Source organism: Pan troglodytes, chromosome 1 (genome assembly GCF_028858775.2).
Source record: "Pan troglodytes isolate AG18354 chromosome 1, NHGRI_mPanTro3-v2.0_pri, whole genome shotgun sequence".
NCBI classification, from domain to species: Eukaryota; Metazoa; Chordata; class Mammalia; order Primates; family Hominidae; genus Pan; species Pan troglodytes.
This window is the reverse complement of record NC_072398.2, coordinates 95,762,689-95,787,579: the sequence shown is the minus strand read 5'-3', so window position 1 is coordinate 95,787,579 and position 24,891 is coordinate 95,762,689. Positions and strand designations below refer to the sequence as shown.

The 24,891-nt window shown below is 45.8% G+C and overlaps 2 protein-coding genes across 2 annotated transcripts in view; one reads left to right on the top strand and one right to left on the bottom strand.

The window, feature by feature from the left end:
- LOC101059219 (protein S100-A15A) overlaps positions 1 to 24,297 on the bottom strand; it is a 27,674-nt gene extending 3,377 nt beyond the window's left edge. The window contains exon 1 of the mRNA XM_003949560.6: positions 24,188 to 24,297. The gene's annotated coding sequence lies outside the window, so the exon portion shown is untranslated. The remainder of the gene's footprint in view (positions 1 to 24,187) is intronic.
- LOC469501 (protein S100-A7) lies at positions 19,364 to 24,891 on the top strand. Its single transcript, XM_016927385.3, has 2 exons — positions 19,364 to 19,894; positions 20,816 to 24,891. The coding sequence occupies exons 1-2, from the start codon at positions 19,754 to 19,756 to the stop codon at positions 20,978 to 20,980; spliced, it is 306 nt and encodes a 101-aa protein (XP_016782874.1). The 5' UTR covers positions 19,364 to 19,753; the 3' UTR covers positions 20,981 to 24,891.

Sequence of the window (24,891 nt, the reverse complement as noted above, 5' to 3'; positions counted from 1 at the left end):
TTTTTAAACACTTGAAAAGGCAGAATCCGCACTACCATAAACTGTCTTGTGCGACAAATGGAATATTAGAATAACCACACTACGCAGAAAACTGGGCCCTGCTCTTGAGTCGTTGTTTTCTTTCCCAGTTGAATGCACAGGCAGCACATGTATCCCACCTCTCTTCCTGCTGCCACCACACTGTGCCACCCTCTCCAGAGGGAGTCCCCATGCCATCAGCACCATCCCTTCGGCCCTCACATCCCATGGCCCTCCCAGAGCCTCTGTGCAGCTCCTCTCTGGTGCTCTGATGCCTGTGACCTCCCATTCCCCACTTCCTCTGGAGATGAGACAAGATCACCCTGTCAGGTCAGCAGTGCTCCCTGGACTCTACAGATAGGAATCAGGACAACTGCTGCTTCCACCGCTCATGGAGCCAGCCAGGCACCAGGTAAGCACTTTACACAAATTATCCTGTATCCCACGTAACCCTCACGTGGGCCATAGAAAGCAGGCATATTTACCCCCAGTTTCCTAAGGGAGAAATGAAACCCAGAGAGGATAAGTAATTTCCCCAAGATCACACAACTGATCCACTTGGAGCTTCGTTCAAACCCATGTCTTTGGGAACAAGCCCAAAGGCATGCTTTCAGTTCCGGTCCTACACCCGCCTTGGGCCACAATTGTGCTGTTGGGATGTCCATCCACACTGTAAGTGTTCTCCAAAACAGGTAAGCTGTCCCCACCTCTGCTTTTTAGAACCTGCACAGACCCAACACAGACCCTCACCCCCACAATTCTCTTGGAAGAGGCACTGACCTGTCACTGTTGGGGTGAGTATCCAAATCCACAGATCCAGCCTGTAGTTGATCCCAGAGATTCCCCAACACTCAGGCAGGAGGCACCTGTGTGAGCCGCGAACCCACCACCAAGCCCCACATCCCACCCATCCTCAGTGCCTCCAATTATGGCAGCCAGTGTTGTGATGCTTCACAGGTCCTTCAGGAGCAGGACTGAGCCTTAATTGCATTCCTGAGGTGACATCACAACACTTAACTTGCTAAGATTAACTCAACCAGTTTCAGGGGCCCATATCCCTTGGAGCAGGATCTGAAGCATCTAAGAATCACAAAAGGTCCCATTATCTGTCTCCCTGCCTCAGAGCTTGTCCTCTCAGCTCCAGGGCTTGGGTGGGGTCAGACACACACTTAACTACATCTCCCTGGGGTGTCCTCCCTCCATTAGCGAACCCCCAAACTCCACTGTCATGAAGCACATTCATTCCTTCATTCATTCAACGAATATTCTTGAGTACCTACAGTGTGCCAGGCCTTCTGCTAGGCAATATGCATCAGATACAGGGCCAGCTCACAGGGTAGGGACATGTGAGGGGACAGTCACACACTGTCACTAGGCACATGGAAGCCAACTGAGTGACACAGACAGGTGCTCCAGGCACCCAGAAAGGGATACCTTCCACCTGGGGAGTTGGGGGGGACTTCCTTAGGGAGGCGATATTTCAGCTGCGACTTGAAGAGACATTTTGAGTTGCAAGGAGGAAAGGAGAACCAGGCACTCTAGACAGAGGACATGGCACAGGCAAAGGCCTGGGGCTGTAAAAGAGCGCGGCCTCCTCAGGGGATGGAGTCCACAGGGTGCACAATGAGAAGTTAGAAGAAACAAGGCTGGAGAGGCAGGAGGGAGACAAGACCGGAAGACCCTGTGCCAAGCTACAACTGTGACTTTATCCTATCCAGCTCATAGTCTGTCAGTGGAGGCAGACATCTAGCCAAAACTCCAAGGTACTGTACTTAGAAAAGCACCACAGACTTGGTGCCAAACACGCATCTCCCACCTCACAACCCCCACTACCCATGGCCAGGGCAAGACTGTGATACACAAACAAGAGAGGAAGCTAATAGAGGATTTTTTAAATCAGTTGGGTGATGGATGGGAGGTGAAAGAGAAGTGGTAGAACCAGATTTGTTTACTAGTAAATCACCGACTGCAATGTGGAAGTCACCCTACTCTGAGGGGGGCCAGACCTTCAGGCTCGACATCCCTACAGATGCTACCTGGGCCCTTGAGTGAGTGACAGGTGGGGTCCCCTCTGCCAACTCACCCCAACACAAGACTTCTCCCAGCCGGCCCCTTCTACTTGGCCCCATTTCACCCCACACAGCTCCCTTGGGAGGGCCCGCACAGGCTGATGACTGAATCTTCCAGAATGGGGCGCCAAAGGGCAGGTCATCAAACCAGAGACTCCATCTATGCATCTCTGAAGGCTGGAGAGAAAATCATAGGTAGATACCGAAGCCAACAGCTTTTCCAGTTTGCTGGGTGAGCCTTCATCTACTCAACATAAAGATTTCCCTAGCAAACAAGTGGTTCATCAATACACTTTCCTGTTTCTAAACTAAAAACATGGCTTGAATTTCTTAGCATTGCCAAGCTAGAGCTGCAAAAAATTGTATCGAATTCTTTGGTTCAGCCATCATTACCCTGGCAATTTCTCCCAAAACAATTAATTAAACAGATATTTTTAAAATTATCAGGAAAATGTCCACCATTGCAATATCCATAACCAAGAAACAAAAATAAAAGCAAAACCTTAAAACTATCTAATTAACAAATTTGGTATACCCATATGGCTTACTGTTGGACAATTGCTGGATAACAGCTTGTTGTTTAGAAGAAACTTCATTTCTGACCTATGGCTGGGGATGGGGGGCAGACTGCACTCCTTTTCACCCTACCTTTTGTTCACTCTGGGACAAAACAGCCCCCTACGCCATGCCAACACCCAGTGATGATCCCTTGCACAGCTGCGCTGTAACTGCACTTTTTGCTTAATGTTATGCTGTGGACATCTCACATGCTTAATCAATGCTAGCCTGATTTTTGGCGAGTACATAGCGATCATCTGTTTGCATTTATCAAAATTTGTCTTATGAATCCATTATTGTTAGACATTAAATTACTTTTATTTATACATTTTAATGTCAACTCTTCCTTAATGTTTATCAGAATTTTGCCACGTGTTAGGTGCTAGGTGCACCTGTGCTAGGTGCTGTGGAGAAAGGGGGCGGAAATGAATTGAATAACATTCTGCCTTCCAGAAACTCATAGTCTGTAGGTGGAGACAGACATTTGGCCAAAACTTCAGGTTACTGTACTTAGAAAAGAACCATAAACATGGTGCCAAGCATGCATCTCCCATGTCACAACCCAACCACCCATGGCCAGGACTAAGATTGTGATCTTGACAAACACAGTCTTCATGTCTTTCCAGTGTGCAGACCAGACACTGAAAACAATGTCCCGTGACATCCAGAAGCCAGTACAGCAAAGGAGTAGCGCTTTCTGGTGAAATTGAGAAAGGAGGTTACCCAAAACTGGCCCTGAAGCACCCCCATCCCTGCTTCGGCCGCACCCAGGGTTTTAGACACCTCAAGAATTGGAAATACTTCAAGCAGGATAATATTCAATTTCTGACTAAGAGGGCAGTGAGGTGGTGGTGAAGAGGATCAAGTAATTACCTTAAAAATTAAAGAAATCTCGTATGGTACTTGAGACGATGAATCGGGTTATACTGATGGAATATTGAGGGATTTTTGCCAGTTCTTACCAGCGTATATCTATTTTCTTTTTTCCAAACCTTTTTTATCTTTAGGATTAGAGCAACCTGATATCCCAGTCAACAGCCTCAAGAGTATCTGAAATGTGTGTTAGATGGGCTGTGCTTGAAGGGGAGCTGCTAGATGCATTAGAATCCTCACAGAAAATGTGATAAAGGAAAGAAAGGGCGCATTATTGCCGTGTAGAGAAAAAGAATAGGATTTGAGCATAGGGAGTCCCTAGGCTGCTTCTGTAGGACCAGGAGGCTGCTGGAGAGTGAGAAGATGATTAACAGTATTAAGTTCTTCCTCTTTGCTGAGCACTGCTCCATGGGCTTTACATCCACCCATTCATCTCATCTTCTTAACAATTGCTGAAAAAGCCCAAGGAATGACAATTACAGGAGCATGCTGGGGACACAGCTAGTAATGCAGAGGCACATTTCTAACCCAGGCCCATGGGCCCCACATACCTGTTCTCAACCGCTACATTACCCTGTCCCCGAATAACAGGAAATCCAACCTTGGGGAGAGCAGGAGAAGGGCCCCATGGTTAGAGGAAAGAGCTGGAACAGAGGTGCTCAGGTGGGAGCCAGCTAGGGCTGACAGAGGGGCAGAAAGAAGGGCTGGAGTGGTGTAAATGGAGCCCAGAAAGACAGGAGATGAGGTCTGAGGGGCAGGCAGAGGACAAGCCAACGAGGACTTTGCAAAATTTGGACTTTAAGCAGGATGGGAAGCTACTAAAAGTTTTTAGTAAGGGATATGCCATGTTCATAGCAGCTTTACATGCTATTGTAAAGCTGACAGTTCTCCCAAACGTGACCTATAGATTCAGTGCAATCCCAGTCCCAAAGTCCTTGCTGGAATTTTTGTAGAAATTGACAAGTTAACTGTAAAAAGTATATAGACAGGCCAAGAATAGCCAAGGGAATCATGAAAAAGAAAAGACATGGGAGGATCTACAGTACTAGATGTTAAGATTTATCATAACAGCTCCGGTAACTAAGATACTGCCTGGCTGGTTCAAGGACAGTCACATAGATCAACAGAACTAAATAGAGGTCTGAGAAAAAGACACACACGTATGGTATATTTATTCTGTGACAAAAGTGGCACTGCTGAGCACAAGCCTTTCAATACATTTTACTGGATCAACTGGATGCTCATGCTCATGAAACTAGACCACACAAGCAGACAAAATGACAATTCCAAGTGGATGGTAGGTCTAACTGTGGAAAGTAAAGTCATAAAGCCTCAATAACATATGCAAAGATATTCAAGACCTCAGTCTTGAAGATTTACTTCTATATTTTCTTCTAAGAGTTTTAGTTTTAGCTCTTATGTGTAGGGCTGTGACCTATTCTGAGTTGATTTGTGCCTATGAAGGAAGGAAGGGGTCCAGCTTCATTATTTTGCATGTGGCTGTCCACTTGTCCCAGCATCATGTGTTGGAAAGACTACTCTTTCTCCATTGAATTGGCTTGGCGGGCTTGTTGTAAATCAATTGACTGTGAATGTGAAGGCTGAGAACACTTTATCATGAACTGTTAGCTTCACCTATGTAAAGATATCTTCTGTCGAAATCTGACACGACTCTTGCTCAAAACAAGCTTTGTTTCCTGAGTTCCGTGGCCTTGTCTCATGTGGAGCAATCATGTCACATTAACCCCCTCCCCACCCCCACTCCACGTCCACCCTGTGGGCCACGGCCCTGCCCTTTCCCAGCTGTTTCATGATCTGCTTTTTCAATTAGGACTATGTTTAAAACACTTCCCCAGTTCTTAAATATTTTTGAGCGATTGATTCCAAATAGCTACATTATATGGAATTCCTGAACCATTCTGACTAACAACACTTTTGACGCCAAATGTGTGGGGGTTATATTTCCTTTTTTTAAAATCCCCACACCAACCAATTCTCCAATACTCTGAACACCATCGGGGTATCGTGCAATTCCGTTCTGATCCTAACTACTCAGAGTTAGCACAGACCCCACAAGGTGAAGGTTCAGCCCCACAACACTGCTCCCACTTCAGATGCCAATCGCAGCACCTGACCGCCCATACTTCTGACTGACTGGCTAAAATGGGAGGTTCCTACGAACCCCCTCCTCAGGTTAGATAATCTGCTACAAGAGTTCACAGGACTCAGGGAGGCACTTTACTCATGATTACTGGTTTATTACAAAGAGTACAACTCAGGAAAAGCCACTTGGAAGAGACACGCAGGGCCATGTATGAGGGGCAGCACGGAGCTCCCAGGCCCACTACAGGAGCCCACCCTTCCGGCACCCCACCTGCTCAGCAGCCCGACAGTTCTCTGAACCCCATCGTTTGGGGTTTCTATGGCAGTCACTTCATTTAGGCATGGTTGATTAAATAATTGGCCACTGGTGATTGAAGTCCTTCCCCAGCCGCTCTCTGGAGGCCCAGTGTGGGGCTGAAAACTCCAGCCCTCTAATCACATGGTTGCTTCCTCTGGCAACCAGCCCCATCCTGAAGCTATCTAGGGGTCCACCAAGAGTCACCTCATTAGCACACACTCAGTATGGCTGGAAGGGGATTGTTATGAATAACAAAAGATGCTCCCTCTCCCCTGTCATTCAGGAGATTCCAAGGATTTCAGACGCTCGGAACAGGGACAAAGACCAAATGTCCATTTCGTATCATCACAGGGATTCCATGTGTATAGGCATCAAGATTTACTTAACCCACCATTACTAAAAATTTAATTATTTTTATCTCTTCCTGTTTCTACCAACTTGATTAACAATTGTATCCCCAATATACTATTTTATGCAGTGTCCTCTGGTAAGCATTGGAGAGAGAAAAGAATACAAATTAAGTAAGAAAAGCCCTCTGCCTTTCAGAAGCTTTTGGTGAAGATCTCTTTTTTTAACAGGGGCAAGATTGGTGCCCGACGTGGGACTCACAACCTGAAGAAGGGCGGGAACCACGAAGGACCCAGCCACGTGGTACTGCCTCCGGCGACAACCAGGGCGAGGTGGGTGCTCGGTGGCGCCACCGTGTGGAAGCTTGGGAAACAGAAAACCAATTCTCCGCGCTCAGGGCCAGAGTTTCGTCCTGGGCCTCTGACTGGGGCCAACTGTAACAGGAACAGCCCTGACTGTAAGTCAGAATCCTACAGTCCTCTTTGGCCAGGGAGCCTTCCTGGAGTCCCCCCCACCCCGCACTGCTTTCTCCAGCTTGCCAGTTTTACCTACACGGCCCAGCCTCCTCTTGAAATTGGGCGAGATGAGGAATGATCATTATCAACTTGAAATTTGGTTGAACAGATCAATTTCTCAGGGTACGCATGGGTCACTTCCCAGCACTGTCTGTGTATGTGGCCTCCGAGAAAGCAACCTCCCTTATCAGGCTAACAGAATTGACAGTAAATCCTCCCAGCAAACCCATTCGACAGGATGGTGGGTGTTAGTCCAAACTGCACCATTTTGTAAGCCCCCTGCCATTTTGCGGACCCTGGTCAGACTGAAACATTCCATGTGGATTCAGGCCATGAGAAACATCCTGCCTAACCACCTGACCGCAAGGCACAAGAGCATCCTTATCATACCCTGCTGGGCAAAGGCACAACTGAAGGAACATCCCCATCATATCCTGCGGGGCAAAGGTCCAAGAAACAGCCTATCACATCCCGCCGGAAAAAGGTCCAAATCACCTGATCACAGGAACATCTTATCAATGTCCTCACGGTGAGCTAGCCATACTGCCCAGACCCCCACCTAGACCTATAAATTACCCCAGCCTGTAAGCGGCAGGGGGCTCTGGCATTAAGCTTGTCCCCCACCTCCTCAGTTCTTGTGCTGGATATAAAACCTGCCTTTCCATAGAGCCACCGACTCTCTCTGTGTCTTTTTTTAACCCTTGCCTTCCCTTCAAAACCTAACAGTGGGACCACAGGCTCTGGGCTGCAGCTGGGTGTTCTCATCCTCCAGTGTGGATGGCTCACAGCAGAACTGAGTCCTAATAATCTCTTGTGAATGCTGCGGAACTCTCTCTCTGTCTCTCTGTCCCGCTCCCCCAACTGCTGCACGAGTCCAGAGATGCAGCTGGCCAACACCACCCAGAAGGACCCCAAACAGAACAGCTGGCTGTCTCGGAACATTCCCGTGGCTCCCTCTGCCCTGTCCCTCTCGCCGTGGCTCCTGGAAGTGCTCTATGGCCTATTGAAAGGACGCCCCTACAAAGCTTCCCCTGGTTCCCCCACCTGAAAAGTGATTTCTCCTCTTCCAAATTCCCACACACTTTATCTGAACCTTTCTGAAGACACCTGCCTCACTTGCTAGTTTGGCCAATGTTTATGGAGTTCTCTGCACTGGAGGCTGGGGACACAATATAAGACATGGCTGGGCGGCAGCAAACATAGCATATTTGTGGCCAGGGCTGTCACTGAGACATGCAGGGACATGGGGATGATGGCTCTGCCTGGAGAAGGCTTCACAGAGAAAGTGACCACTGAACTGCCTGGGGACCTGGGGGCTTCCGGGCTCTGTCAGACTCTACTCTCTCACCACCCAGTGCCTTATATTGGAGTTCTCTTCTGGGGCCAGAGCATTGCTCAAAGCATGGTCCACATCCACTCCATCTCCCTGCCACCCTGACACCTGCACACCCACAACAGAGTCAGCACTCACAGCATAAATGAATGGATAAAATACAGCAAAAAGAACAAATTGCTTTCTGTCCTCTTCCCCCAGCAACTTGAGATCTTCTAGAGACCCAGGAGTATGTTGCTTCTACCTCAGACTGGGGAGAGGCGAGCTCCCCAAAACGATGGAGGAGATGAAGATATCAACCAGCCAAATTCCTGTTCACGACCAGCCTGTTGTGAGCTCTCCTGGGGGATCAGCAGTGGCTTGGAGGTTGGATGTGTGATAGGATGGGGTGGGTTTATGGAGAGTGTTTGTTCCAGACATGACACAGGGGAAAGGCTCACAGGGTTCAACCTGATGAGCAGGTGCAAAAGATAAGGCCCCTATTAAAGCTAATTTGCTAAGATTTTGATTTTAGCAAAAACAAATGATCAGTTTTTTGGATGTCTCAAATATGTTTGATATTTTTGGAGAGGTTCCAAGATGGCCGAATAGGAACAGCTCCAGTCTACAGCTCCCAGCGAAGCAGAAGACAGGTGATTTCTGCATTTCCAACTGAGGTACCGGGTTCATCTCACTGGGGCTTGTCAGACAGTGGGAGCAATACGGTGGATGCAGCCCACAGAGCATGAGCTGAAGCAGGGTGAGGCATCGCCTCACCCAGGAAGCACAAGGGGCCAGGGAATACTTTTCATAGCCAAGGGAAGCCATGACAGACGGCACCTGGAAAATCAGATCACTCCCACCCTAATACTGTGCTTTTCCAGTGGTCTTAGCAAACAGCACACCAGGAGATCATATCCCGCGCCTGGCTCAGACAGTCCCACACTCACGGAGCCTCGCTCACTGCTAGCACAGCAGTGTGATATCAAACTGCAAGGCGGCAGTGAGGCTGGGGGCAGGGTGCCCGCCATTTCTGAGGCTTGAGTAGGTAAACAAAGCAGCCAGGAAGCACAAACTGGGTGGGGCCCACCACAGCTAAAGGAGGCCTGCCTGCCTCGGTAGACTCCACCTCTGTGGGCAGGGCATAGCTGAACAAAAGGCAGCAGAAACTTCTGCAGGCTTAAGCGTCCCTGTTTGACAGCTTTGAAGAGAGTAGTGGTTCTCCAAGCACGGAGTTTGAGATCTGAGAACTGACAGACTGCCTCCTCAAGTGGGTCCTTGACCCCCAAGTAGCCTGACTGGGAGGCACCTCCCAGCAGGGGCCAACTGACACCTCATACAGCCAGGTGCCCCTCTGAGACAAAGCTTCCAGAGGAACAATCAGGAACCAACATTTGCCATTCTGCAATATTTGCTGTTCTGCAGCCTCCGCTGGTGACACCCAGGCAAACAGGGTCTGGAGTGGACCTCCAGCAAATTCCAACAGACCTGCAGCTGAGGGTCCTGACTGTTAGAAGGAAAACTAACAAATAGAAAGGACATACACGCCAAAACTCCATCTGTACGTCACCATCATCAAAGACCAAAGGTAGATAAAACCACAAAGATGGGGAGAAGCCAGAGCAGAAAAGCTGAAAACTCTAAAAATCAGAGCACCTCTTCTCCTCCAAAGGAACGCAGCTCCTCACCAGCAACGGAACAAAGTTGGATGGAGAATGACTTTGACGAGTTGAGAGAAGAAGGCTTCAGATGATCAGTAATAACAAACTTCTCCGAGCTAAAGGAGTTTGTTCAAACCCATTGCAAAGAAGCTAAAAACTTTGAAAAAAGATTAAATGAATGGCTAACTGGAATAGACAGCATAGAGAAGACCTTAAATGACCTGATGGAGCTGAAAACCATGGTACGAGAACTACATGACTCATGCACAAGCTTCAGTAGCCCATTTGATCAACAGGAAGAAAGGGTAGCAGTGATTGCAGATCAAATGAATGAAATGAAGCGAGAAGAGAAGTTTAGAGAAAAAAGAGTAAAAAGAAATGAACAAAGCCTCCAAGAAATATGGGACTATGTGAAAAGACCAAATCTAAGTCTGATTGGTGTACATGAAAGTGAGGAGGAGAATGGAACCAAGCTGGAAAACAGTCTGCAGGATATTATCCAGGAGAACTTCCCCAATCTAGCAAGGCAGGCTAACATTCAAATTCAGGAAATACAGAGAGTGCCACAAAGATACTCCTCGAAAAGAGCAACTCCAAGACACATAATTGTCAGATTCACCAAAGTTGAAATGAAGGAAAAAATCTTAAGAGCAGCCAGAGAGAAAGCTCGGGGTACCCACAAAGGGAAGCCCATCACACTAACAGAGGATCTCTTGGCAGAAACTCTACAAGCCAGAAGAGAGTGGGGGCCAATATTCAACATTCTTAAAGAAAAGAATTTTCAACCCAGAATTTCATATCCAGCCAAATTAAGCTTCATAAGTGAAGTAGAAATAAAATCCTTTACAGACAAGCAAATGCTGAGAGATTTTGTCACCACCAGGCCTGCCTTACAAGAGCTCCTGAAGGAAGCACTAAACATGGAAAGGAACAACCGTTACCAGCCACTACAAAAACATGCCAAACTGTAAAGACCATTGAGGCTAGGAAGAAACTGCATCAACTAACGAGCAAAATAACCAGCTAACATCATAATGACAGGATCAAATTCACACATAACAATATTAACCTTAAATGTAAATGGACTAAATGCTCCAACTAAAAGACACAGACTGGCAAATTGGATAAAGAGTCAAGACCCATCAGTGTGCTGTATTCAGGAGACCCATCTCATGTGCAGAGATACACATAGGCTCAAAATAAAGGGATGAAGGAAGACCTACCAAGCAAAAGGAAAGCAAAAAAAAAGCAGGGGTTGCAATCCTAGTCTCTGATAAAACAGACTTTAAACCAACAAAGATCAGACGCGACAAAGAAGGCCATATGGTAAAGGGGTCAATTCAACAAGAAGAGCTAACTATCCTAAATATATATGCACCCAATACAGGAACACCCAGATTCATAAAGCAAGTCCATAGAGACCTACAAAGAGACTTAGACTCCCACACAATAATAATGGGAGACTTTAACACCCCACTGTCAACATTAGACAGATCAATAAGACAGAAAGTTAACAAGGATATCCAGCTCTGCACCAAGCAGACCTAATAGACATCTACAGAACTCTCCACCCCACATCAACAGAATATGCATTCTTCTCAGCACCACGTCACATTTATTCCATCACATTTATTCCAAAAATGACCACATAGTTGCAAGTAAAGCACTCCTCAGCAAATGTAAAAGAACAGAAGTTATAACAAACTGTCTCTCAGACCACAGTGCAATCAAACTAGAACTCAGGATTAAGAATCTCACTCAAAACCACTCAACTACATGGAAACTGAACAACCTCCTCCTGAATGACTACTGGGTACATAATGAAATGAAGGCAGAAATAAAGACGTTCTTTGAAACCAATATGAACAAAGACACAACATACCAGAATCTCTGGGACACATTCAAAGCAGTGTGTAGAGGGAAATTTATAGCACTAAATGCCCACAAGTGAAAGCAGGAAAGATCTAAAATTGACACCTTAACATCACAATTAAAAGAACTAGAGAAGCAAGAGCAAACACATTCAGAAGCTAGCAGAAGGCAAGAAATAACTAAGATCAGAGCAGAACTGAAGGAGATAGAGACACAAAAAACCCTTCAAAAAATCAATGAATCCAGGAGCTGGTTTTTTGAAAAGATTAACAAAATTGATAGACCACTAGCAAGACTAATAAAGAAGAAACGAGAGAAGAATCAAATAGACGCAATAAAAAATGACAAAGGGGATATCACCACCGATCCCACAGAAATACAAACTACCATTAGAGAATACTGTAAACACTTCTATGCAAATAAGCTAGAAAATCTAGAAGAAATGCATAAATTCCTGGACACATATACCCTCCCAAGACTAAACCCGGAAAAATTTGAATTCCTGAATAGACCAATAACAGGCTCTGAAATTGAGGCAATAATTAATAGCCTACCAACCAAAAAAAGTCCAAGACCAGAGGAATTCACAACCGAATTCTACCAGAGCTACAAAGAGGAGATGGTACCATTCCTTCTGAAACTATTCCAATCAACAGAAAAAGAGGGAATCCTCCCTAACTCATTTTATGAGGCCAGCATCATCCTGATACCAAAGCCTGGCAGAGACACAACAAAAAAAAGAGAATATTAGACCAATATCCCTGATGAACATCAATGGGAAAATCCTCAATAAAATACTGGCAAACCGAATCCAGCAGCACATCAAAAAGCTTATCCACCGTGATCAAGTGGGCTAAATCCCTGGGATGCAAGGATTCAACATATGCAAATCATTAAATGTAATCCATCATATAAACAGAACCAAAGACAAAATCCACATGATTATCTCAATAGATGCAGAAAAGGCCTTTGACAAAATTCAACAGCCCTTCATGCTAAAAACTCTCAATAAATTCGGTATTGATGGGACACATCTCAAAATAATAAGAGCTATTTATGACAAACGCACAGCCAGTATCATACTAAATGGGCAAAAACTGGAAGCATTCCCTTTGAAAACTGGCACAAGACAGGGATGCCCTCTCTCACTACTCCTATTCAACATAGTGTTGGAAGTTCTGGCCAGGGCAATCAGGCAGGAGAAAGAAATAAAGGGTATTCAATTAGGAAAAGAGGAAGTCAAATTGTCCCTGTTTGCAGATGACATGATTGTATATCTAGAAAACCCCATCGCCTCAGCCCAAAATCTCCTTAAGCTGGTAAGCAACTTCAGCAAAATCTCAAGATACAAAATCAATGTACAAAAATCACAAGCATTCTTATACAACAATAACAGACAAACACAGAGCCAAATCATGAGTGAACTCCCATTCACAATTGCTTCAAAGAGAATAAAATACCTAGGAATCCAACTTACAAGGGATGCGAAGAACCTCTTCAAGGAGAACTACAAACCACTGCTCAACGAAATAAAAGAGGACACAAACAAATGGAAGAATATTCCACGCTCATGGATAGGAAGAATCAATATTGTGAAAATGGCCATACTGCCCAAGGTAATTTGTAGATTCAATGCCATCCCCATCAAGCTACCAATGACTTTCTTCACAGAATTGGGAAAAAACTACTTTAAAATTCATATGGAACCAAAAAAGAGCCCTCATTGCCAAGACAATCCTAAGCCAAAAGAACAAAGTGGGAGGCATCACGCTACCTGACTTCAAACTATACTACAAGGCTACAGTAATCAAAACAGCATGGTACTGGTACCAAAACAGAGGTATAGAGCAATGTAACAGAACAGAGCCCTCAGGAATAATACCACACATCTACAACCATCTGATCTTTGACAAGCCTGACAAAAACAAGAAATGGGGAAAGGATTCCCTATTTAATAAATGGTGCTGGGAAAACTGGCTAACCCATATGTAGAAAGCTGAAACTGGATCCCTTCCTTACACCTTATACAAAAATTAAATCAAGATGGATTAAAGACTTACATGTTAGACCTAAAACCATAAAAATCCTAGAAGGAAACCTAGGCAATACCATTCAGGACATAGGCATGGGCAAAGACTTCATGTCTAAAACACCAAAAGCAATAGCAACAAAAGCCAAAATTGACAAATGGGATCTAATTAAACTCAAGAGCTTCTGCATAGCAAAAGAAACTACCATCAGAGTGAACAGGCAACCTACAGAATGGGAGAAAATTTTTGCAACCTACTCATCTGACAAACGGCTAATATCCAGAATCTACAATGAACTCAAACAAATTTACAAGAAAAAAACAAACAACCCCATCAAAAAGTGGGCAAAGGATATGAACAGACACTTCTCAAAAGAAGACATTTATGCAGCCAAAAGACACATGAAAAAATGCTCATCATCACTGGCCATCAGAGAAATGCAAATCAAAACTACAATGAGATACTATCTCACACCAGTTAGAATGGCGATCATTAAAAAGTCAGGAAACAACAGATGCTGGAGAGGATGTGGAGAAATAGGAACACTTTTACACTGTTGGTGGGACTGTAAACTAGTTCAACCATTGTGGAAGACAGTGTGGCGATTCCTCAAGGATCTAGAACTAGAAACACCATTATTTGACCCAGCCATCATATTACTGGGTATATACCCTAAGGATTATAAATCATGCTGCTATAAAGACACATGCACACGTATGCTTATTGCAGCACTATTCACAATAGCAAAGACTTGGAACCAACCCAAATGTCCATCAATGATAGACTGGATTAAGAAAATGTGGCACATATACACCATGGAATACTATGCAGCCATAAAAAAGGATGAGTTCATGTCCTTTGTAGGGACATGGATGAAGCTGGAAACCATCATTCTCAGCAGACTATCGCAAGGATAGAAAACCAAACATCACATGTTCTCACTCATAGGTGGGAATTGAACAATGAGAACACTTGGACACAAGAAGGGGAACATCACACACCGGGGCCTGTTGTGAGGTTGGGGCAGCGGAGAGAGATAGCATTAGGAGATATACCTAATGTAAATGACAAGTTACTGGGTGCAGCACACCAACATGGCACATGTATACATATGTAACAAGCCTGCATGCTGTGCACATGTACCCTAGAACTGAAAGTATAATAATAATTTTTTTTAAATGTTAATTATCTAATACAGATTATATAATTAATTTAATAATAACCTCAATACAAAAAAAGAAATTTATATGTATTCTCTATGGTCAGGCACAAATTTATGAATGCACGTGTATATAAATAAATTTGTGTGTCCTTCAAATATTTTGTATCAGGAATCAGCAAATTATGGTCTTAAAGCCAAATCCAGCTGGCCAACCAATTCTGGAGATTAGTGTTTACTAGAAACAGCCGTCTTCATCCACGGGGCCCTTATGTCCAGGGCTGCTTCTGGGCTGTGGCAGCATCTGCCCGCCCTGCTCTGCACCACTACTGGTGTTTTGTTATCTGACAACTCTGTTGAGTTCCTGGGCAGACTCTGCCAAAACCTGCCAAGTGATATAAATTTGTCAGTTTTCATTAATTTCTTTCAATGTTTGCTTTGTATAATTCAATATTATGTTCTTGTGTATATAAGGATAAGACTATTGCCAGGTGCAGTGGCTCACAACTGTAATCCCAGCACTTTGGGAGGCCGAGATGAGTGGATCGCTTGAGGTCAGGAGTTCGAGACCAGCCCGGCCAACATGATGAAACCCCATTTCTATTAAAAATACAAAAATTAGCTGGACATAGTGGCAGGCACCTATAATCCCAGCTACTCAGAAGGCCGAGGCAGGAGAATCGCTTGAACCTAGGAGGAGGAGATTGCAGTGAGCCAAGATGACACCACTGCACTCTAACCTGGGCTGCAAGAGCAAAAGTGTGTCTCATGTAAAAAAAAAAATTAAAAAAAAAACAAGAAAGCAAAAAAAGATAAGACTATTGCATCTTGGTGACTTGCACACTAATCAATAGGAAATATTCTTCTTTTTCATTTAATCCCTTTTCTTAGAATTCTTTGTTGTCTTGTATTAATATTGTTGTCCCTGATTCCTTTTGTATTGCATTTCTTCTGTTCCTTTTTTTTCTAAACAGTGATGATACGTAACTCAAAATGAATCATAGACCTACATGCAAACACAATGTTACAAAACTCCTAGATGGTAGCATAAGAGGAAATTTGATCATCTTGGTTTTGGTGATGAGTTTTTAGATGCAACACCAAGGCACAATCCATGAAAGAAAGAATTCATAAGCTGGACTTCTTTAAAATTTAACATTTCTCTTTGTGAAAGATATTGTCAAGAGAGTGAAAAGATAAGCCACAGACTGGGAGAAAATATTTACAAAAGACATATCAGACTTTGTATGTTATCCAAAACATACAAAGAACTCTTAAAACTCAGAGATAAGAACACAAACCAAACAATTAGAAAATGGGCCAAAGACCTTAACAGACATCTCATCAAAGAAGATACAGAAGGTGACAAATAAGCATATCAGCTGATGCTCCACATCATATGTCCTCAAGGAAATGCAAATTAAAACAACAATGAGATACCAGTACACACTTATGAGAATGCCCAAAATCTGGAACACTGACAGCACCAAATGCTAAAGAAGGATGTGGAGCAACAGGAACTCTCATTCATTGATGGCAGGAACACAAAATAGTACAGCCACTTGGGAAGACAGTTTGGTGCTTTCTTAAAAAACTAAACATACTCTTACCATAGGATCCAGAAATCACACTCTTCGGGATTTACCCAAAAGAACTGAAAGCTTATGTCCACACAAAAACCTGCATACACATGTATATGAACACATTGCACAGTGGTGAAGTCCGGGCTTTTAATGCAGCCATCCTAAATAACATGCATTGTACCCACTAAGAAATGTCTCCTCCTTCACCCACCACCTGACCTCCTGCTCTTCACTGTCTCCAGTGTCTATGATTCTACTCTCTCTCTACCTCCATCTGTATGCATGATGTACCTCCCACTTACACATGAGGGTGCACAGTATTTGACTTTCTTTTTCTGAGTAATTTCACTTAAGATAATAGCCTCCAGTTCCATCCATGTTGCTGCAAAAGTCATCATTTCATTCTTTTTATGGTTGAGTAGTATTCGTCTGTGTGTGTGTGTATGTGTGCGTTTGTGTGTGTGTTTGTGTGTGTGTGCGTGTGTGTGTGTGTGTATCTTTTGCCACTAAAAGTAATATTGCCGTCATATGGGAAACTGGGAGAGGGAGAAACAGGTCCCCCTGGTTACATAAGAACTGACAGAGAAGGAAGTTGAAGAAAGATGATGGGTGGAGAAAATAGGTCCCACCTAGGGAGACAGCACATCAGCTCTATGGAGCCCCAGAGTGCTTAAAGGGCTGGCACTAAATGAACCAGGACCTCTTGCGGCCTACAAGGAACATTGTAAGGGGGTAGCAGAAAAAGTCCATTTCAGTGATTCATCATCTCCTTTTCCTCACCATGCCCCAGGGACTCCTGTGCCTTCCCAACCCTCTTGCCCCTACCTGGGTCAGCCTTTCCACAGCAGGTTAGGGCACATTATAGCCAAGGGCACAACTCCCAACTCCTACACAGGCTGTTTTGCATAGGAGGAGGAAAAACACTGAAGACTTTCTGGGAAGTTAGTGCCATGGGGCAGGAAAGAACTTTTCCCACTCCCTACCTCCAGGCTCATTCCATGGGGGGGTCACTCCACCACTAAACCTAGATAGTGAGGCCCCTGACCCCAGTCCCCCCACCTAAATCCAGGGCTTCTGTGAGGGGCTGACCAATGGTTAGCAATGAAGTAACCCTGCTTCCCTGCCCTGTTCCCATAGGGCAGACCCTGATGCAACCCAAGACCTATAGCACACGGGATAAGAGTAAGGATTTGATTCAGGCTTTTCTTTGTTCGTGTGATGATTTGTTGTGTTTACTAGCTGAGTAAACTTGGGAACATCTCAACTTCTCCTTTCCTAAAATAGAGATTGCAGCACCTGCCTCTTAAGACTATGAGGGGAGGGTTGAGGAGGATGCAAGAGCAGCAGGTGTCTTGATGTCTAGACATTAAAACGCTCAGTAAGCGGTGGGGGTCATAGAACAGGCTGTCACAACAAATGTGTGGAAGTACTGGGGGAGGGAATAAACAAGACCATGCTGCCTTTGGGAGTCTGAAACTCCAACCTCTTTGGGTCCAGAGGCCCAGTGCTCTTTTCTCCCATTTCGTGACCTGTTACTACACATGTACCACTGCCTTACCGTCAAATCAAGATTGAGCCAGAGAAGGCCCCAAGTGAGGTCTCTGGGGTGGGGTGGGACCTGGTGACCTGGGACCCTGGCCAGAAATCCTGAGCACAGCCTCCTGAGTGTGTCCCACCCACCTGATATGGGGCAAGCCTCCAAGAAACAGATGACAGAGGTGGCCCCAGGCCTCCCAACCCGTGGGAAGAGCCAGGCTGAGCCTTATAAAGGACTGCTCTTTGTCCAAACACACACATCTCACTCATCCTTCTCCTCGTGACACTTCCCAGTTCTGGTAAGTCTCACCTGCCTCTTTGCATTTTCTAGAAGTGCCCAGTGCCCGGCCTGCCATGCTGCCTGTAGGAAGGGAAAGGGCTGTGGACAAAGACTCAGAAGCCTGGGTCTAGGCCAGCTCTGCCATTAGCTGGGCTGTGTGACCTTCACTTGACCCCAAAAGCCCACATCTGTACAACCAGGTGGCTGAACCAGACCTGTCCATTGCTCCTTTGGGATCTCCTGAGACAACTCCTGTGGAAATGTCCCCAGTGGGACCTGAGCACAGGACCCTCCCTTTCCTTCCTGTCTTCTTCCTCCCTGGATTCATTCTCCTTTTGGGATCCCCGTTGCTGAATCCCCTCGCCAGCTCTGCCCCCACAGAGGGAGGAGGGATAAGGATCCCCTGTGAATGCTTTGGAGGCTCTCCAAACCCCCAGGCCTGGGACCTGTAAATTCTCAGTCAATCTCTGGGCATAGGGCTTGGCCTCTGGCCTTGGCCTTGGCCTCAGATTCAGAAAGCTTTGAGTGGCTTCTCTTAGTCAGTTGCTGGCACGGAGCTTTCTCCTGCGTTGAGAGGTGTTGGGGGTTTATTGTCAGATGCCCACATGTGTTAGCCAAGGTCCTTTTCTGGTTCTTTGGAAAGTGTAGAAGTGAGAGCTGCACTGTCTTATTTTTCAGGCTTGGGGTGCAGGGCAGCCCAGGCTGGCTACTGGCTGGAAGATCTGCTTTGGAAAGTCAGACATTTTTATTTAAACAGGGTCAACCCTTGGTGATTCGGAGGGTGCAGATATTTCCCAAGAGCCGACATGAAGCGACTCCCACCTCACTCCCACCCCATCCAGCAGCTTAAGAACCAGGGAGTTATTTCTGTTGCTTGTAACAGAGGCAATTCTTGTTTCTCATTCCCAAGGGAATGTAGGAAGGGCCCCCTGTACTCGGGAGAGGGCTGTGTTTCCTGCTCACACTCACGTCCACGCTCACATGTGCACCTGGAGCCTGCACGCACTGTGTCATGCAGGGCTTGCACTTGAGTCAAGGTGGGGCCCACGGTGTCTGGTTCCTGAAGCAGCCCAGGAGGGTCAGACACCAGATCACTAAGGCCATTGTCCTGCCCCCGTGACTCTCACCCCGACTGTGAAGCTGGAGGAGATGGATTTGGTGCTGTTTCAAGAGTGGGGTCTGCCATGTGCTGGCTGAGGCTGGGGTGTCCCAGCTTAGTTCTTCCATGTGTTGCTGGCCCCCGACTCTCCCTGCTTCTCCCTCTCTGAAGCACTGTCCACAGCTGGACTTCTGCCATCCACCTGCATCTCTTCTTGGCCCTGGCCAGGATGGGCCGGGTCTCAGACTTGGTCCTACCCTCTCATTTTTGAACAACTTATCCCATCACATTTAAAAAAATCAAGTTCCTTCTGCTCCATCTTAGGGCTGTTTTTACTCTGTCCTCAGCCCTCCTTCTAACACCCCCACATAGAGACCTTAATTCAAACTAAGGTAAGAAATGATTGTCTTTATTTCCTGAAGCCTTTTTGAAAGCAAAGATGAGCAACACTCAAGCTGAGAGGTCCATAATAGGCATGATCGACATGTTTCACAAATACACCAGACGTGATGACAAGATTGACAAGCCAAGCCTGCTGACGATGATGAAGGAGAACTTCCCCAATTTCCTCAGTGCCTGTGTGAGTTGGGGTCTAGCTTCTCAATGTCGGTTGGACCCTGGCATGGCTGAGGATACATTTTGCTATGTGGCCTTGGACAGGTCACCCTCATCCTCTGATTAAAAAGTTTCCCATTTGCAAATAGGGCTTTATTGCTTGGATCATATGTGAATCTAAGGATGGTAGGCGAAAAAGTATGAAAATGGGAAAGAGTTATACAGATATAAAGGAGGTTATTAGATGGTCAGCAAAGTGTGCAGCTTGAGGAGAGTGCACAGTCCTCTCCCAGCGCTCACTGACCCTCTCTCTGTGAGACTGAAACTCACATGCTCAGGTCCTGCTTCCCAAAGGCCCCACATCAACATCCCTGAGATTACTGGGAAAGCACTAGAAGTTCCATTGCTAGTAGAAATCAATAGCCCTCTTTGCAATAAAGAAAACTCATTGGCAAATCTGAAAAAACCTGTGGGCTACTAGGTACCAAAGGGTCTAGATGACCAAGAGTAGGGAACCCAGAAGATGAGTTTGGTGGAAAAGGAGAAGAAAGGAGAGGAGGTCAGAGAAAGAAGAGAACAAAGCATGAGGGCCAATTTTGAGGCCCTGGGGTAGAACTAAGGTAGGCAGTGCCCTTAAATGCTGGGAACAGGCAAGATTGAGGCTGGGGCAGGGGACTGCTCTCCCCAAGGTCACTTAACAGAGTGCCTCGGGACAGGACCTGCCTCCCATCCTGAGGTGTGAGACAAAAAGACTCCCTAGAGAACTCCAGGGATAACACTCACGTCCTCACCCCAACTTCACCCGCTCACCCTGTGCTCTCAGCCCCACCACCATGCCTGTGCAGATCTAGGTACTTGTCTGTATCTCTGCCTCCTCCTCTCCCCTCCCAGCCCAAAACTTGTTTGTGATTGAATTTTTCTATTTTGTATGTTTTTCTCTTCACAGGACAAAAAGGGCATACATTACCTGGCCACTGTCTTTGAGAAAAAGGACAAGAATGAGGATAAGAGGATTGATTTTTCTGAGTTTCTATCCTTGCTGGGAGACATAGCCACAGACTACCACAAGCAGAGCCATGGAGCGGCGCCCTGTTCTGGGGGAAGCCAGTGACCCAGCCCCACCAAGGGGCCTCCAGAGACCCCAGGAACAATAAAGTGTCTCCTCCCCCCAGACACTTGCCTTATTTCTTCTTCTCTTTGGTGACCTACATTGTCAAAACTACCAATTCCAGGTTAACTTTGTTGGAGAATTTCCCCCACCCCCATCCAGTGGGTCACCCAGGAGTAATGTCCCTCCGGCAACGTTCCCCCTATGGCCTCCAGCAGAGCTGAGCTGCCTCTCATACAGGTCCTGGTGTCCGCCTCTGCCCCGTTCCCTAAATGCAGCCACCTTGGCAAGTTCCAGGTGGAAGTTGGTAGAAGGCCCCTGCCAGGTCACAGCAATGCTCTCCTTGTCAAGGCATGGACCAGAGTCATTCAGACACATTCAGATACTGCACTGAGAAGGAGCTGGCATCTCTCAGTGTGCTCCTGCCCTCCCACTCCCGCACCAGCTGTTCTCCAGGGCTTGGAGAAACAGAAACCACTCACATAGGGATTCCTGGATGGCTTCAGGTTCAGCGCCCTTGTGGCTATGAATGGGAGGCTCAGCAGTGCCCTGAGGATGGGCTTCCTTGTCCTGTGGCCTCTGCTCCAGGGGCAGTGTCCTTTCCCTGTGCTGTGTGCTTGTGTGCATGTGTCTATGTGGGTGACCCTGTGGAAGTGAGAAGGAGTCACTGTGATGCTTAGCTGTCCTAAATGATGGTTTGCTCAATGCCAGGACTGGGTTTCTGGTGATGAATGAATATTCCAGATTTTGAGGAGCTCTAAGTGGTCCAGGAGTCCAAGTAAGCAGTCTGGCTGGAATAAGGCAGCATCACGGAAATTCCGTAAGGACTGACACAGAGAGCTCATGCTGACTGTGATGAGAAATTGCAGCACCTCTATCTCACAGGTAATGGAGTAGTTTGTTATTGGTAGTCTACTCCAGGCCAGGCAGTGTGTTATGGGCTGAGGATGCAGAAACAGGCAGGACACAGTGCTGTCCTAGCAGTGCACTGGCGGGTCTCTCCATGCAGGCCACAACACAGGGTCAGTGTTCACCTGGTGTCACTTCCAGGCAATGTTCTGTGCAGCCACTCTTAGTATTCTTCCTTGAGGCTCACATCATGTGTCCCTATCACTCTTACTACTCTGGTCAGTCTCCAGCTAACCTCTCAATCAGGCAAACATTCTTCTTGGAGGAATCAGGCAAACATCTCAAAAATTCTCTTTCCATCCCACCAGCAGCAGTGTGTAAGATGGGCTATTTGTTCTTTGGAATGACTGCTCCACTCCACACTCACACCTCTATTCACAGACCAGCATCTCCTCTCCTTATCAGGAACATTCCTTCCTGAACATATTCCGCACCTCATCAGCCTTCAGGACTGATCTGCCATTTTCACCTCTAAATCCCCATGTCTGACCATTAGTTTTCTTCTCTTTCCTTCTCTCCCTTTCTCATTCTCATTCCACCTGTTCTTGGAACTCACGGAGACCTACAGTCCCTGGGCTTTCATTTTCTCCTCCCAGCCCCCTGCTGCCTTCTCTATGCAGCCTGCCCCCCATCATCCACCCCAGAATTGCTCTCTTTCCTCTCTTAGCTCTGTTGCCCACTTTCCTTGGGCCATACCTTCCCTGCAGATCTCCAGCCCAGAACCATCTTCCCCTGTTGTCCTCCTCTCTCCTCCACCGGGACTGCTGGTCACTGCTCAGAACCATCATGCCAGGGTCCCAAAAGTGTGGGTGCATGACTTCCTCTCTGTACAGCACTCTCTGAATCCCTCCTATTCACCTAGCCGCTGTTATTCCCAGAATGCGCAACATACCCCCGATCAATATATCTCAGTATTTCATGTCTCAATACCAATTTTTAAACTACTGCCTCTACCAGAAATGTCTTTTAATACTTCTTCTGTCTCATTAACATTACATTTCAAGGCTGAGCTTTAATGTCAGTGTCTCTTAGACATTCAGAGGGTGAACCACCATCCCTTCACCCCAAAGAAATGATCTCTGCTTCATTTGTGCCTCCCTCACCATGACCCCACTCTTACCATAGTGGCTACATTACTTCAGATTCCCCTAATGTCTTTCCAGCCAGACTTGGAATCATGGAGGGAAAACACTGTTACCTCAGATCTCCTGGTTACCCAGCACATAGTAGTACTGGATTCCAGCTCATAATAAGTACTGTATATCATTTTTCAATATAAAATGCATTTGTGCAAATTCTAGTCAATACTACTTCATGTAAACAGCAGTGGAAAATCTAAAAACTTCCAGTCCTGGAGGCAGGTTGTGCAGCTTAGGAGAGGACCCCAGAATCTGGACCCCAGAGTCTGGAAGCAGGCCAGAAAGGATAAGGCAAATGACTGAACAGTTCCCTCAGGACTCACGTACTGATCTCCCAAAAGAAGAGAGGGTCTCCCTGGGGTGGGGTTGCTGGACCTTCAATCCATCGCTACAATCCAGAAGGCAATTGGCCACTCCTAATGTGGGCCTGCCCTCCCTTTATTTTTCCAGTTCTTATTTCACCTGATAATATTCCGTCCAATTGGCAATGGCACATAAAAATTAGGATGGAGTGTGTGGACAAATACTTCTTCATCTTCTTGTCTAGGATTAGAAATCACCTTCTCAAGGGAGCCTTGTCTAATGTTCCTGAGACTATTTCACACTCTCCATGCTTATGTCAATGCAGGACTCATCACATCTATTCAGATATTCTGTTTACACACCCATGTCATCCCAGAGAGGTGATCACAGGGCAGGGACATATGTGTGGCATACAGTTCCTAGTTAAGATCCCAAATCCTGAGATATTGCTGATGTGCTATGGCAGGTCGTCAAGAGAACTGTGTCATTCCAAACTCACCAAGGTGGCTTATAGAACAGAAGCAGATGGATATAAAGAGGAGAGGGGACCAGACTATCTCCGCAACCACAGCCCAGAGCTCCAGTCACCAGATAGAAAATTGATTTGATTTCATCCAATATTCCTTCGAAAGAGTGTCAAGGAATAGGGTGGGGCAATGTGTCATTCTGCATTGGAAGGAGGACATTTTAGACCAAGGCCTAAGGGCACAGGTATTAGTGTCATATTGATCAGAATTCAACCTTTGTTCTAACACATACTAGAGCAAGAATTTACTTGATTTGGAATAATTAATAGCTACTGGACATTATATTGGTACTAAAGAGAAAGAATACTTGACAGCTCTATGCCCACACTCACATTACAGCTGATGTGAAAGAGATTCTGGAAATCCAAATGTTCCCCAGAAATTCTGATATCAAAACATTCCAATAACTTTTTTTTTCAGGCGCAGTCTCACTCTGTCGCCCGGGCTGGAGTGCTGTGGGCTGTCCGTGGTGCTGAATTCACTGTGACGTCACTCCTGTCTCTCTTTGCTTTCTTCTGACTGACATTTATTCAGCCTTCTCTACAGGAATCTCTTCTGTTCCCCCACATGCAGGTGGTTTTTCAGTAGGCTCCTGAAGAGTGATCTCAACTTTCCAGGAAGAAAAGAGGGCAAAGGGAACAATGTGAAAAGAAGCAGAAAATCATAAAAGACCATGTGTTTGATAAACAACCAGATTGTTTCTGGTTCCCTGCCACTATAACAACACCATGACAGCATACTCATACATGTTCCCTTATAAATCTGTGAGGTAGTTTCTTTGGTATTCTTGCCCAGGAAATGGGTTGATTCATCGCAGATTTTATATATATACTTTTTTTTAACTAAGTGTGAGATAATATCTTATTGTTTTTGTAACTTGTATTTTACAAGAGTTCTGACCAGCACCAGATAAGCTTCAGTGCTCTCCTTTCTTTGGCCTCAATATTATTGGATTAAAGAATTACTGCCTCTCACTAGGAGCATCATTTATTTACCATTATTTTCAATTTCATATTAAAACTCAATTTCTAGTAGA

Bases quoted from the DNA above. Each gene is read 5' to 3' on its own strand.
- LOC469501 (XM_016927385.3), top strand. From the start codon at position 19,754: ATGAGCAACACTCAAGCTGAGAGGTCCATAATAGGCATGATCGACATG. The intron at 19,895-20,815 runs GTGAGTTGGGGT...TTCTCTTCACAG, and splicing joins CCAATTTCCTCAGTGCCTGT to GACAAAAAGGGCATACATTA.